Raw genomic sequence first — 14,727 nt, 5'->3', positions numbered from 1 at the left:
TCCCAGGCACCTGCAGTTCCTTCTCAGGCAGGAGTGAGCTCACGCTTGTTTTCCCAAATGCCAGTGCTACTGCAAGAAATGCAAGCTAAGTAGACCTAGAGAGTTTGGGAGAATGGGGGAGAAAAAGAAAAGGAGAAGGAATAACAGAAAAATACAATGCAAAGAAGCAGAAGCAGGGAGGAGGGCACGTATTGTTACATTATTAAAGCTTGATGTTCAGGGTCGAAGATGCATAGATCAGCACCCAGCGCCTGTCTCGCAACCTTCCAGACTGGCCGTACCGGCAGTGCAAAACAGCCTCGCAGCACCCGGGCTTCTTGTGTGAGGACCTCGAGACCTGCCTGCTGCCCTCCCTGCTTTGTAATGGCAAGCTGGACTGCAGCCACGGTGAAGATGAGTCTGCTGCCTACTGTGGTGAGGTGGACAAGAATCACAACAAAAGAATTTGGCACCATAAACTAATAATTAAACTTTAGAATTATAATTGAAACATTACCATGCACGAATGATTTGTTAGAAATAATGCCTGTGTTTAATACAGGTCAAATGCCCAGCAGTCTCCCACAAAACTTGATATTCAAGTGTCCCAACCAGGAGACTTGGACATATGTGGACAAGGTGTGTGACATGAGGAACGACTGTGGTGACTGTTCAGACGAATCAGGTAAAAAGGAAAATGTGTGATTGATACTTTGACCGGTTCAATTACATAAATTAACCTATACTTAGAAAACTTCCTCTGGATATTTAAATTTATAATTAAGCAATTCCATCATTTCCAGGAGCTTACAAATTTTTTATTATAGATAAAGATTTAATCACATAAAGACTTTTCTTTAAAATAAGTCTATACTATTCCTAACTTTAAAAATAGTTCACATGTGTCAGAAAGAAGTGGCCCTCTGTAGAAATGACTGGCGTAATTCAAAGTGGCTTTGCCTGGGACACAGAGTGTTAGCCAGGGTGCCTCGGAGTGATAACGGGAGAAAAAAGGATGATAGCTGACATTTATCAAATATTAATTATATCTCTAACCAGAAAGCATGAAAAGCCAGATTTGTAAAGATTAACAAAGGAAAATACTAACCTTGATGGACAACTCTTGTCTGCTGTCAAATTCTTTTTGGATTTCTTTGGAAATTTTGGTAAAGATCAAAGAAGAGTCTGTTGAATGCTTTGGGGCTCACGAAGATTTTTGTTGTTGTTGATTTTACCTTTGGTATTTCTTTGCGCCTCTCTCCCTCTCCTCCCTGCCACCCAGTGTTCTCTGCGGTGGGTTAACGCTGTGCAGCACCCTTGATTGCTCAGCAGTCTGGCGAAGCTGCGTTATTAAAGCCATGGCCATAGATACAGGTCCAATACCTCGTGACCTTAATCAGTATACAAAGTTTATTGGAAACATCACACTACAGAGATCATTTCTTGCCTTTTGCCTGGTCAACATGGAAGGTAGAAAAAAGAAATGCTACCAGGAGGTGCATGCTATCTAACAATGTGCTGGCAACAAAAAGCTAAAAGTATAAACACATTCTTTTCTTCTTGCTAGATGTCAATTAGCAAATACTGAGTCTCTTCCCAGCTTACTGAACATACAAACGCACACGGACCCGTCCTTGTTTATGTAGCATGTCAGTGTGTTTATTTGCAGGCAGATGAAGAGAGGTTGCACTCTTCTTGGCTTTCAGAGTATAATATAAATTCTTTCACTCAAGTGTGCAGGATCTTTAATAAGCATCCGCAATTTTCCCCTTGGACAGTTTTCACTAATACTTTTAAGATTCAAAGGGCCTTTTCATTCCCATTAGCATCTTTTTTAGTCCACCTGGATGTTTCATTGTGCTTTTTAAAATAAACAAAACTGTCTAGTTTTACAGTGCCCCAAGTGTCCAGGCTGGAGCTGTGAAACCGTTTTCTTTGCTGACTGTGCCTGCATCCCCAGAACTCGCTGCGGAAATGGTGTTCAGGACTGTGCTGATTGGAGTGATGAAAAATTATGTGAATAGGAGACTTTTCTAATTATATTAGAAAAGCTAGAAACTGTTATTCATTCTTTTCAAAAAAAGAATAGAAAAGAAAAATAAAGAGACAGCCCTGGCTGGTGTGGCTCAGTGGACTGAGCACCAGCCTGCGTGCGAATCAAAGGGTCGCCGGTGGGATTCCCAGTCAGGGCACATGCCTGGGTTGGAAGCCAGGTTCCCAGTAGGGGGTGTGCGAGAGGCAGCTGATGTGTCTTTCATACACTGATGTTTCTCTCCCTCTCTCTCTAGAAGCAAATAAAGACTATTTTAAAAAATGACTATCTGGGGGGTGGGGTGGGATGGGAGAAATAGATTAAAAAAAAATGTACTTGAAAAGTAACTAAATAAAATTTAATTAAAAAAAAATGACTATCTTTTGCGGGTGGGTGGGTAATCTAAAGATTCCCGTGTTATGTAATGAAGAAAATGCTTAGTAATTAGAAAACTTTAGTGAATTTTGAGTTCATTTCTAAACTTGTTTCTAAAATTTAGAGTATAGCTTCCTTCCCTGTGCACACCTCGTTATTATAGGGCTGCCCCAAATAGTTTGACTTCAAAAAATGAAGGGTATTAATCTTGAGTTCCAGGTCAAAATTGATGTCTACCTCTTCATTAGTGTAGCCCTGGTTCAGGTCCAGCTGAAAGCTAGTTTGGCCCAGGGTTGGTCTTAATAGTAGACATCAATTCAACCAGCTCTAGCCTGCCAGGACCCAAAGTTCTTTCTAAGTAGGTCAGACCTGGGTATGAATCTCATCCTGCCACTTAAGGGGCTGTGTGACCTCACACGAGCCATTTCACCTCCTAAAGATGGTTTATCTGTACAACATGGCTCATTTCCGGAAATCGTTATGATAAGCAATGAGACATAAACACAAGTGGTACGGTGATTAACACGTAACAGGACAATTGTGGGCAACTGAAGAAAAATTGTAATATGGTAGGCTGGGTTAAGAAATAACTGCTCTCCTGCTCTGGGGAGGGTTTATGCTTCCCCAGCCCTTTGACAGTGACCATACTAAGCAGGTGACCTGTTCTGGCTGACGAAATTTGGTTATTAAGAAATGTGTATCACTTCCCACTTAAGTGTGGAGAGCCAGCCAGTCGTCTGGAGCCTGCTAAGGTTCAACTAGAGGATGCTCCTGGGGCAAAGCGGGGCCCAGCCAGACACCACTAGCATTGTGTGTGACAAACCTTTGTAACTCAAATTTTTAGTCATTTGAAACTGTAACATAACCCTATCTGGATATTGAAGATGTAACAAGAAAATTCTTTATTAGCCACCAACACAAAACAAATTATTTAAATGGGCCACAGAAATGTTTTAGAGGTTGGAAAAAAGTGTGAATACAGGTGAACAGGATTGACCTCAGCTGGCATCTGCTACAAGCAAGTCACCATGGGACAGTCCTGACCTGGAATCTATCGCAGTTTTCACGTCTACAGATCCAGGGTAAACTACTGGATACTCACGTAGTGGCCTTCACACACTCGTCAGCCTGCCAGTCACCCCAGTGAAAATCTCTGGTTGTGCTACTCAAAGCATGGCCAGTGGGCCTGCAGCATCAGCACCACCTGGACACTTACCAAAAAACCAGCCTCCTGGCCCCACTCCAGACCACCCCGATCCTCTGCCCTCACTTACCGCACCCCACATTTTGGTTGGTTACATACAGATGACATTTTTAACAGCTTTAAGAACCAACACATGACCTACTACGTCCTTACTCTGCCAGGAATTGGGCTGCTCCATTAGTCTCGGACCTGGAGAGAATACACAGCAGAGCCTAACTTAACCCCCAAGTCTGGAAATACGTAATCCTGCTTTGTAATTTTGTAATCATTGAGGTTTTGGAGTCCTTGTTATGGTAGCAGTCTACTTTAACAGAACACAAACTTAAAAAATTACAATGTTGATGTGCAAACACCATTCACACATTTCACTTTTGGTAGGTAGTATTTAATACCTTAAGATACAGCTATATAGTACCTTCAAGAGGTACCTGCAAATTAGTATGAAAATTTAAAATGAATTCTTGCCCTGCCTGGTGTGGCTTAGTTGGGCACCAGCTCGCTAAGTGAAAGGTCACTGGTTCGATTCCTGGTCAGTTGTGGGCCTAGGCCCCTAGAGAGGCACGTGTGAAAGGCAGTAGATGGCTCTCCCTCCCTCTTTCTAAAAAGGAATTTAAAAAATACCAAGAAAATGAATTCTTATTGTTGAAGTAGAAACTAATAATTTTCTTGAGTTAGCCTTAATAGATTACACAAAATTATTTTATCATTTGTAAAAATTATCAGGTTCCTTCAAGGTTATAATTGTTAATACGTTTTAAAAAGTAACCCTCTTATGGAGGGAACTTTTCGGGTGATGAAACTGTTCAGCATCCTGGTTATGATGGCAGTTACACGTGTGTTAAAATTCTTACAACTGCATACACACGTCAATTAAAATTAAAATTGTTTTAATTTTAAAAACAAAAAAAAGAAAAGAGTAGCCCTTTTCATTTAGTGATATTACTTAGGAGAAAGTTAAGGTGACACTGTACTACCTTTTCCCCAGGTATCTCCTCTACACAGAAGGGATCAACTACTTTCACTGTTTTGAACTTGATTACATCATCTACAAAATGGAACAACTAGTTCCTATTTCACAGATTGAGGAGAGAAAATTAAGTGTGAATTTACATACAAGGCACTCAGATATGCTTGCAATATTAAAAGAAAAACAAAAAACCCTTGCTCACTCGTGAAGCGATATTCTATTCCCATCTTATACTTACACCCGTCACATAAACCATGGGACCCCTGAAGGCTAATGGAGAAAAGTTTTCAGACACGAGAACTCTATACCACTTGTGTTATGTTATACTGTCATGTTAAATCTTTAATAATAAAATTCCATCGAAGATTATCTGTCATATTACATGCCATGATTAGCTTTCTACAAACAACTTTGTTTTCTGGGTACAAATCAGTGTCAATGAAATTTAAAAAAAAAAAAAAACTATACTAGGCAAAGAACTTTATTAACCTCGGTTTCAAACTTTATTCCCAGGCTTCTTCAGCTTAATTAGCTGCAAAAAATGATTTGTGTAGAAGCAAAAACTGAAAAGAGCTGCAGTGTCCAAGGGGCTAGGGCTTAAAAATATTAGAGATCTAGATTTTATCAGATCCATAAACAAAATTCGAAAAAGCAGTCATAATATAAAATAGCAGCTCCCAGTAACTTCTTCAAGTTCATCTTCTTCAGAAGTTGACTCAATTCAGTTTGCTTCATTCTTGGAAGCCTCATCAAAATTCTCCACAAGATCTAGAAAATGATTAAGAAAAGGTAGAAACTCAGAAAAAAGGAAAATCTACAAATACAGATCTTAGGAGGAGATAGGTAAACACCCTCAAAATATATCCTACAGTAAAATCAGGATATAAATTTAAACACTTTTTATTTCCAATGAGACCACTACCCATTTGGCATATTTTTATGTTTTGGCATATAATTAAAACAAGAGAAAGTCATTAATATGCCAATGACATAAACACTGTGCTTCAAGAATACGTATACACCCATTCCCACCGCATCTCAAGAACTTAAGCAGTATCAGACATTAGTCAACGTGGGGCCAGAAACAGAGCACCATGACACACAATTCTGAACTGTTCCTGGACTCCTCAGGATACCTGTCCATGCAAAGTAGAATCATTTATGATCTAGTGATCCTACTGCCCAACAGATATTTGTTTTACCACACACACACAAAAATATTCACTAACAGTTAAGACAGGAAAATGCCTCACGATTGCCAATAGAGCTTTTCTGACTTTAGAATGGTTATAATCTCCAATACCTCAGTAACTTTTCCATGCCTTGTATAAATTTATGTATCTCATAGTAGGAAAGAAGGGTCATTTGTAATCTGTAAGTAGTTATTACACTTAGGTAATATACTTACTTACTTATTCAATACTTAAGGTTCTATACCTCCAACTTCTTGGGATCCCACTGGAAAAGGCAGCCAAGTGCACCAACACAACTCCCAGTGAACTATTACTGCACTCCTTTTCTCATTCTAAGTGAGAAAAGAAGTGCATTCCTCCCCCTAGTCCTTTACTCTGCATCGCCTCCCTCGATGTAGTCTTTTCTACAGAATAAAGATCCTTTATTCTCCCTTGCTGAAATTCTCCAGTTTCACAAGTGAAGGTTCCTACCTGGAACTTCGTCGTCATCATCCTCTCCTGTAGCAAGTGGTGCTTTTCCATCCACAGCTATAACAAAAAAAGTAAACGTTACTCACACATTTCTTTAAGTCTTCAATAGACATTAACCGAAAGAACAGATCAAAGGTTTATACTCCTATGTGACATTTGGCATTTCATCTAGCAATAACATGATATTCTACAAATAAGCAAGAACACTAATTAAGAGCAAACACCAAATTCCATATCTACCCTCTTTTTAATCCCTCTGGCCCACCACAGACACTGAGAGAGCATAAGAATAACTGGGAGACGCCAGGATACAGGTAAACCCACATACTAAATTATGGTTAGCATTTATTTTGGGAGGCAAATTAAGAGGCTGTTTTCTCAGATACTGTTGTGTTGTGCATGGCATAAGAGAGATCCTCAATAACCTTTACAGAAATGAAAATAATTTTAAAAATTAAAGAGTTTTTGAGTGGTAAGCATCCACTTTCCTTTTGTTACAGAAGAAAGTGAACTACACTCGAGACTTGGGACCTCACAGTAACTGCCCCATATAATGTTCAGTGGGCTGCTGCAAATGTCTACTTTGGCTCTGAAAGGCAAAAACTTTCCAGAAACTCTGAAGCCTCTCAATGTGACCAAAAAAAAAAAAGACAAAAACCAAACTGAAGCAGAGTAAGTTCATACCTAAAAAAACCACATATAACTAAATAATAAGCCTGTCCTGCTTCTACATTCCCATTCTTCAAAATTTAATCAGAGAGCTTCAGCATAAAGTAGCCATATCCCTGTTGTACACTTGAATTCAACTACAGTATTTCCTGCCCTGACCTAAATCCTTATCATACTATAACTAAAGGCACCAGAATAGTGACAGGCCAATCCTTAAAGGTTACTGGTAAAATCGGTTGTATAGATACAACTAACAAAATCTGATAATTTATATCATAATTAATTTTAAACCACCATTTATCAAAAGCCCATAATTAACATTTTCATCATTTCTAGCTAATAGAAGGAAACATTTTTAAAGTCTCTTATTCAAAGCAAGAAAGCTAGGAGGAAACAAATAAGTACAATAATCAGCATAGTACATTATTGCATACATTAAGAATATTTAATTAAAATCAGTGTAAAATTAGTATTTTTTAGAGAAAAGGTTGTATTTCCAAATTTGAAGATATTCATATCCTCTTTGCACCCTGAGATCCTAGAAATCTCCTGATAAATAAGCAACCGTGCTCAACTCACATTGTTTGGGCAAAGCTTCAGCGAGTCTCCTTAAACTGGTCAGACTGTCTGCGCCAAGCTGATTTAAGATGCTGGGTAGCATTTCTGTCAGCTGCTTTGTCTCAGCATGGCCTGTGATGGTGAAAGTGTTCGCGGCCAGAGATGCCTGAACTTTAGGGTTGTTAAAGTGGATCACTGTTCCTTGGTTTGTGAACATGTTTACCTGTCCAGAAAAAAAAAATTTTTAATTAGCATCATCCACCAGATCCCCTTTAAATCCAACATTTTATTAGGCAAAATCAGAAGCCTGGCTAACAAATCTAGTACTTCACGGTGAAGCACAGGTGGAGTGGAGAGTGCATGCAATCTAACGGCTTTCAAACTCAGCAACCTCCCTGACACTAACTAATAAAGTAGACATTTTAGAAGAATATAAAATGCTGTTGAAAGTAGAGTAAAAAAAAAATTTATGAACAGTAAAGTTTTTTTCAAACAAATCTTGTTTTTTATAAAGAAAAGAAATAAAACTTGACACTCACCTCTTCAATACCAGAGATATTGTTTACCCCTAACTTCTTTAAGGAGAACTGAAGTTTTTTATCATCTGCCGTAGCTGTTCTGTGAACCACCTTCTTCTTTCTACGAGCAGTGCCCTGAATTGCAGAGGATAGGAAAGGACACAGTACACATTTATACCGCAACAACAAACATTTTCAAATGGAAACAGTTTCAACTTCCCATGACCACAAACTTTTATGTAGTGAATAGGCAGGCTAAGGCAATAGTAGAAGCCAAAAGAGGGAAAGGAAAGGAACTGTCTACAAATCCTTAATAATTTCTACAATTCTAGTTTTGTCAGGTATAAATGAATGACCTTTTCAAAGCCCTACCTTTTACATTATCTGCTCTAAAGTGATCAAAGAGATGGCATGTTATCAACCCAAATTAAGCCTTATTTATAAGCTCAACATCCAGAACTACTAACCTTATGTTTTTACATTGATTAAAAGCTCTTCCCTAGCATCTCTATGACTCCCTCCCTCCCTATAGATCTTCGTTCCTATGTCACTGTATCCAGTGGCCTTTCCCAACCACCCAGTATCAAATAGCAACTCCCACACTCACTCCAGGCTTATTTCTCTTTATAATATTCATTACCCATAGAGATTAAGCATATTTTGTCTGTCTCCCCTTGCTGGAGTGTAAACTCCTTGAGGGCTTCTATTTACTGCTATAAAACTCAGTATCTAGAATAGCATCTGGCTCATGGAAGGTACTCAATAACTTGATGAGTAAATGAATACAGGCAGATAGGCTTCGGGAAAACTTGTGGTCTCCTATACATATATGCCAAGTCTCCAAACTACCCTTTCTGTAAAATATCATATAAAATTCTAAAACCAGGCAAATCTGATCACTGATATTCTGCTTAAAACTCTTTGATAACACGCAGACTCTCTCATATAAGCTAAGCCCTTTACATTATACTTAAAGCTCTCCACCTACCTCACTGTCCCCAATCTCCATATCAATTCTGATCATCCCTTAAAATCTTGGTCAAGCCAGCATCTCTTGTTTTCCCTAAACTCTACAATTAACACCCCCCCACCCAGACAAATCACTTCTGTATCTTGAAAATGCTTCTATTGCACTATGCATACTACATAAAAAGAATTTTTAAAAGGTATCTATCTCCCCTACTTGCCTTAAACTCTCCTATATACTTTAAACTATCAAGATTTTATATTCTCAGGATCCAGCATAGTAAAGGCTTAAATAAGCTATGGTTTAATTGAAGGAAATATTAGTAGCTACCTAGAATACTGGTTACCAACCATCCAAAAAATCTTTAAAAATAACAATTACCTTGAAGTGATCATGTAGTTACCTGTTTTCCCAAGAATCCTGTCTAAAAGACATTCTAAGAAACTACTATATAAGATTGGAAAATACCCTAACCAGCACACCTTCTATATTTTTCATACACTTACATACGAATGATTCAATTTTCACCAAAATAATTATCATCAATGCTCTGACCAGATACTGAAATAAAGAGCTTTTATGATATTTGCAGTTTTTCCTAAGGCAAAACTAACTCACATAATTTCACGTCAATAAGTAGGCTTCTTAAAAAGTGAAGAAAATGCTCTCATATTACAGTGACAGAAATACTTCCTATATTAACTTGTAAGCAAGTTTAATCTTACATCAACCTTAGGAATCCAAGAAAACCTCAACTTGCCTTTACCTAGAATGATTTCTCTCACAAGTAAAGACTAACATTTAAAATAACAACAAAAAATGGAAACACAAAACATATTATTCAAATTACTGCTGAAACTGGTACTAAAAGGTACGGTGGTTAAAAACATCAATATAAGAGGATCCAAACACTGACCCACAAAGAACACAAGTTTTTTTTTCTGGCACTTGAAGGCCACACCTAGCTTATAATAATTGCTATAAAGGACAAGAAACACTTGCTGAAACAGGTAAATTTCAGGAGTTAAATCCTGACTACTATCCTTAGTCTAAAATCCTTAGACTTTAAGTCTAAGAGCAATTTTTGGCTATTTCACAGAAGACTCCAACATAAATGCTTAAAGTTGAGAAAAGCTAATAAACTTGCAGTACGGAAGTTTTTACCATATGAATACCTTACAAGTCTAACCAAGTGGAGACATGCTCTATTCCTACAGGGCTATACCACGCCTTGTTAAATACCTGGAATGTGCTAACAACGCACAAACACAACCAGGTATACCTCTGCCTCGAGTGAACTTCCAATTTAAGTTACTTAGAGAACAATCTAAAAAATTTCACTACACTAAAAAGAAAATCCCCTTGTAGAGGGCTCAGAATCCAAGAAATCCAAGAAAAACCAATTAATCAAAACCGGATCATTAAAAAACACAGTAAACAATCTCATTCCTTCCATTTTAGCTTCACTGCAAAGCCAAAACGGTAAGATGCCAACACTTAGGTAGTATTTTCAAATTCGTGGTCACTACTCTCAAATTCCAAAATGTTATCTACAAGAAAGATCTTCAGATACCCCAGAAAATGTACACCTCCCGCACCGGATCGCATTAGCTAAGGAAGCATTACAGGAAGGTCTTAATTTACAAAAGACACCAACTTCTCACTATTAAGTCGACAGTTTAGGCTTGAACAAGTCGGAGGTGAAATGGCCACAATGATATGTAACTGAAATGACACATTTCCCTTATTAACTACCTTATGAAACATTTTTGTTCTACTCAAAAAACACTGTAACTGGAAAATCTTTACATAAAAACAATAGTTTAAGTGCTCTTTCATCTCGACTCGCTTTTTTTTTTTGAGTATACGACCTGGATGATTCACGGATACACAGCATATCGTATGTATAATTTAATCCGCTGCCCCCTCTCACCAATTTGCTAGCTTTGTGAAATGCCCCCTATGCACGCCATCAACATTAGAAGAGCAAAAAGGGGAGGACCCTAAACCTTTGAACTTAAAAATACTATTAAAACTTACTTTCCCACCAATGCGCACTTGTGCCTGCAGTTTGGCGAGTTTCTCTTGGTTCATGATAGTTTCTTTCATCTAGAAAAACAGGAAACCCTCAGCGAGGAAAAGCCTAGTTCACTCTGGCAGTCCACGCTCGTTATTTCCCAGCACACCAGCGGAACAAATACCCTACACAGGCCGAAGCCTGGATCCCAAACCCACCCCGCAAAGCTCCCGATTTAAGTTTCGAGAGGGCGCAAAGAACCCCCGACCAACTTCCTACCCGCCCCCCACCCCCAAACTCCCCTCCTCTGTACAGGCCCGGGAAATGGGCTCTAACCCACGCCCGGTTAGCACCCCCCACCCCGGCCCCGGCCTGGCCTCGGCCTAGCCAGGGCCTGCCCGGCCACTCTCCGAAAGCCTCGCGGTACCTGAGGCTCCTGTCCTCGGGTTCCGCCGCGAGGTGGAGGAAGAGACAGCGTCGCCTCGCCCCCAGGGCAGCCGCCCCTGGCTCGACCTCGACCCCGAGAGTCAGCCTGAGTGGGTGCGCCTGTCCGTCGCATCGCCTTTCTCTCCTCTGCCCTGTCCCTCCCAGTCTCGCTCCTTCCGGGCACTTCCCGCCCCCGTTCCCGTCCTCCTCCCACGCCGGCGTCCACAGCCTTTTTGTACCTTGTTGGAGAGAAAACGGGGCCGCGCGGGGGACTAGGGTTGGCGCTCAGGGGGTCTTTGGGAGACCAGCTGAGAATAAGCGCGCACACGAGGGGACGCAAGATGGCAGCTAAGGGGGAGGCCGGAAGTGACGCAAGGCCACTTCCTTGAAAAGTCAGGAAACGGACTTCGCCCCGAGCTCAATGCCTTGCTGCGCAAGCGCGGCTGAGGCAGCGGGGTTTGTGACCGTCGCGTTTGGGTACCTTTCAGTTTCATCCATTCGCTGGCTGGAAGGAGACGGCACCGAAGAGTGGGTTGGAGGCACCGCGAGTTGCCCTGGGGAAGGCCATAGAAGGGTCAGAGCACAGTTCCTTGCACAGTTAGGGTTGATTAAGTGGGCCCTGTCCCCCTCGATTCTCCCCCAATCTCTCCCCAATTTCTTTACTCTTAGAAGACGACTTCAAGTTTGCGATAATGCTTGGGACGCTCAGCATGTGCTTCTCTAGTTAGCCGCTCTCTGCTGTGCGGGTGACGTAGTTTGGAGCGATCATCTGAAAGTTTCAGTATTTCCCCTTTGGCTCGAATGAGCTGTTTACCGAAAACATTTCGTCAAAACGTTGTCAAAAACAATGAAGCTAATTTTGCTTTCTAAGTTTGGGTGGTTTGGTCTGTTGCAGGACCACGATCCGGAATTTATGGGGAGCGTGTTCATAAGGCTATTCAGTCGGACTGGGCATGGGAACGGGTAATCTGCATTGCAGCATCACCTGAGGCTAAATCACCTAAGACTCAAATCACCTGAGACCCGTGTACGTGATTACCGTACTTGTCTCTTTAACGGACGGAAATTTGACTCGGTATCGGCTGGCACGGATTTGACAACTAGCGAGTCACAATTGAACAAACTTTACCTTCCTTAAGCAGTAATCCAATCAAAGAAGAATTTGTGCCCGGTGAGGCAAATTTGGGGCGAGGCTAAACTGGTATGAGTTGAAAGTTTTTAAATGCTAGGACAAGTTTTGAGACAGTTTTTAACATTACACGACCGATATTAAAAATGGAAACAAATCAAAATGCCATCTGATCAGCTTTTTTTGTGGTTTTAGCTATGAAGAGCGTTTGCATATTAAAAAATGAGCTTGAAATCTTTGTCAGAGACAAACCAATTTATAAGCAAGAAAATATGTAGGCGCAGGTTTCTCTCCAAAGATTAATCTTTTGTTTCTGAATACTTTACACATTTAAATGTATTTAATTATTTAAATAATTAAAGGAAATAACTTGAGTACATTTTAAAGATAATTGTAACAGTTGATATTTTCTCTAAAAACAATGTTGTTTCTATTATTAAATATGAGTTTAGCACAGAAAAGGGTGTTTGTACTGTTAAGCTACGTGGATCACTGTCCTAACAATAAAAGCCAAAGTGTGCCAACACTAGAAATGTTACAAAAGATATAGAAATACTCCCCTTTTTGAAACTTGATCTCTGTTCAGGAACATTTTTTCCTCCTTCATGTTATACTGGGTGCATTTGAAGCTTCCTGGTCATGTGATGTCTTCTGACTATTTGCATAAACACAAGATTCTGAGTCACCTTTTGTACCTGTGTTTTCAGGAAGCATTTCAGGTTGGTTTTTTCTTTTTTCCCCCTTTGGTTCCCACATTTCTCTATTGTTCTTTTGGAACGTTTAAGACTTGCACCATGTTGAAAATCATGAAATTTTCTCTAATAGTAAGAAAATAATACTTTGATTTTTGGCTTCTTCAGCTGTTTCTGCTTATTTTGTGAGTGTAACTTTTTTAGCAGAGTTATGTTTCTGCTAATATTTACATACCAGGATCTAGAGGAAATAACAAGGGATTTTTTTTTTTTTTTTACTCTAAAAAGTAGTTACTAAGTTGCCATCTCAGCTCAGGGATGACAAAAGAGTAATTTACATACTAGCTGTTCCTGTGTGCTCCCAGTATATATGGCAGATAGGGAGAACAGGCCACACATTACTGCTGAGCTTGAACAAACCTGAAAGATCATTTACTCAGCACTCAACGTGGCCTCTGTCAATAGAGTAGGCAGGAAACAGGAAACCTGCTTTCCCTCCTGGGTTTGTAGTTTCTGAGCTAATCAAAATCCGTAAGTTTTTTCATGTCTTACTGCACTAGAGCTTGCTTCAGCAAGAGCTAAGATATTTATATTACATTTATTTCTTTTTTTATAATTAATTTTATTTAGTTATTTTTCAAGTACAGTTTTTTGTCTATTTCTCCCATCCCAGCCTCCCCCGCCCCTTGCTCCCCACCTCCCTCCCATTTCCACCCCCCCTTAGTTCTCGTCCCTGTGTCCTTCCTATTTGTTCCTCCAAATCCCTCCCCCTTTTTCCCCTTAACTTCCCTTCCTTCTCCCCTCTGGTCACTATCCCCTTGTTCTCTATTTCAGTGTCTTAGTTTTTTTTTTCTGCTTGCTTGTTTGTTTTGTTGTTTAGCTTCCTGTTAAAGGTGAGATCATATGGTATTTGTCTTTCAGCACCTGGCCTATTTCACTCAGCATAATGCTTTCCAGTTCCATCCATGTTGTTGCAAAAGGTAGTAGCTCCTTCCTTCTCTCTGCAGCATAGAATTCCATTGTGTATATGTACCACAATTTTTTGATCCATTCATTTACTGATGGGCATCTAGGTTGCTTCCAACTCTTGGCTATTGTAAATTGTGCTGCTATGAACATTGTGGTGCATAGGTTCTTTGATATTGATGTTTTAGGATTCTTAGGATATAATCCCAGCAGTGGAATTGCTGGGTCAAAAGGCAGGTACATTTATTTCTTAAGAGCCCCATTTTGACCCACAGGAGGTATTGGAAATCACTGAGGATAAATGGTACCATGCCCTTAGTTGCTTCCTGATGTGGCTCTTGATTGATAGCCACAATGGACTTCTGTTTGCTGGGTTCTAAACTTACCTCTTCTTTTATCTTTTTTTTTCCTAAACTCCTTAAACTCTTCTGGCACCCAGCTTTGTCTAGTTAATGCCTTTACACCTTATTTAGCTTTCAGTGTAAATGTCTCAGGAAAGCTGCCTCTGGCACCCTCAACCCCACTGAGTTACACTCATTATAGTTATTTTTAGTTGCGATATTT

The 14,727-nt window shown here is 39.9% G+C and overlaps 1 protein-coding gene across 2 annotated transcripts; it reads right to left on the bottom strand.

The window, feature by feature from the left end:
- Positions 1-5,020: 5,020 nt before the first annotated feature.
- On the bottom strand, positions 5,021-11,752 carry BTF3 (basic transcription factor 3). 2 transcript variants are annotated; one of them, XM_037157041.2, is made up of 6 exons: positions 11,616-11,752; positions 10,974-11,042; positions 7,988-8,101; positions 7,470-7,671; positions 6,222-6,278; positions 5,021-5,325 (listed from the first exon to the last, which is right to left on the bottom strand). In XM_037157041.2, the coding sequence occupies exons 2-6, from the start codon at positions 11,040-11,042 to the stop codon at positions 5,279-5,281; spliced, it is 489 nt and encodes a 162-aa protein (XP_037012936.1). In that variant the 5' UTR covers positions 11,616-11,752; the 3' UTR covers positions 5,021-5,278. The 2 variants fall into 2 exon arrangements, with proteins under 2 accessions (XP_037012936.1, XP_037012935.1); XM_037157040.2 differs by lacking the exon at positions 11,616-11,752 and adding an exon at positions 11,378-11,609.
- Between the last annotated feature and the right edge of the window lie 2,975 nt (positions 11,753-14,727).

This window comes from Artibeus jamaicensis, unplaced genomic scaffold (assembly GCF_021234435.1).
Source record: "Artibeus jamaicensis isolate MK-2021 breed Jamaican fruit bat unplaced genomic scaffold, CSHL_Jam_final scaffold_369, whole genome shotgun sequence".
Taxonomy (NCBI): domain Eukaryota; kingdom Metazoa; phylum Chordata; class Mammalia; order Chiroptera; family Phyllostomidae; genus Artibeus; species Artibeus jamaicensis.
This window is presented reverse-complemented; position numbering and strand designations above follow the sequence as displayed.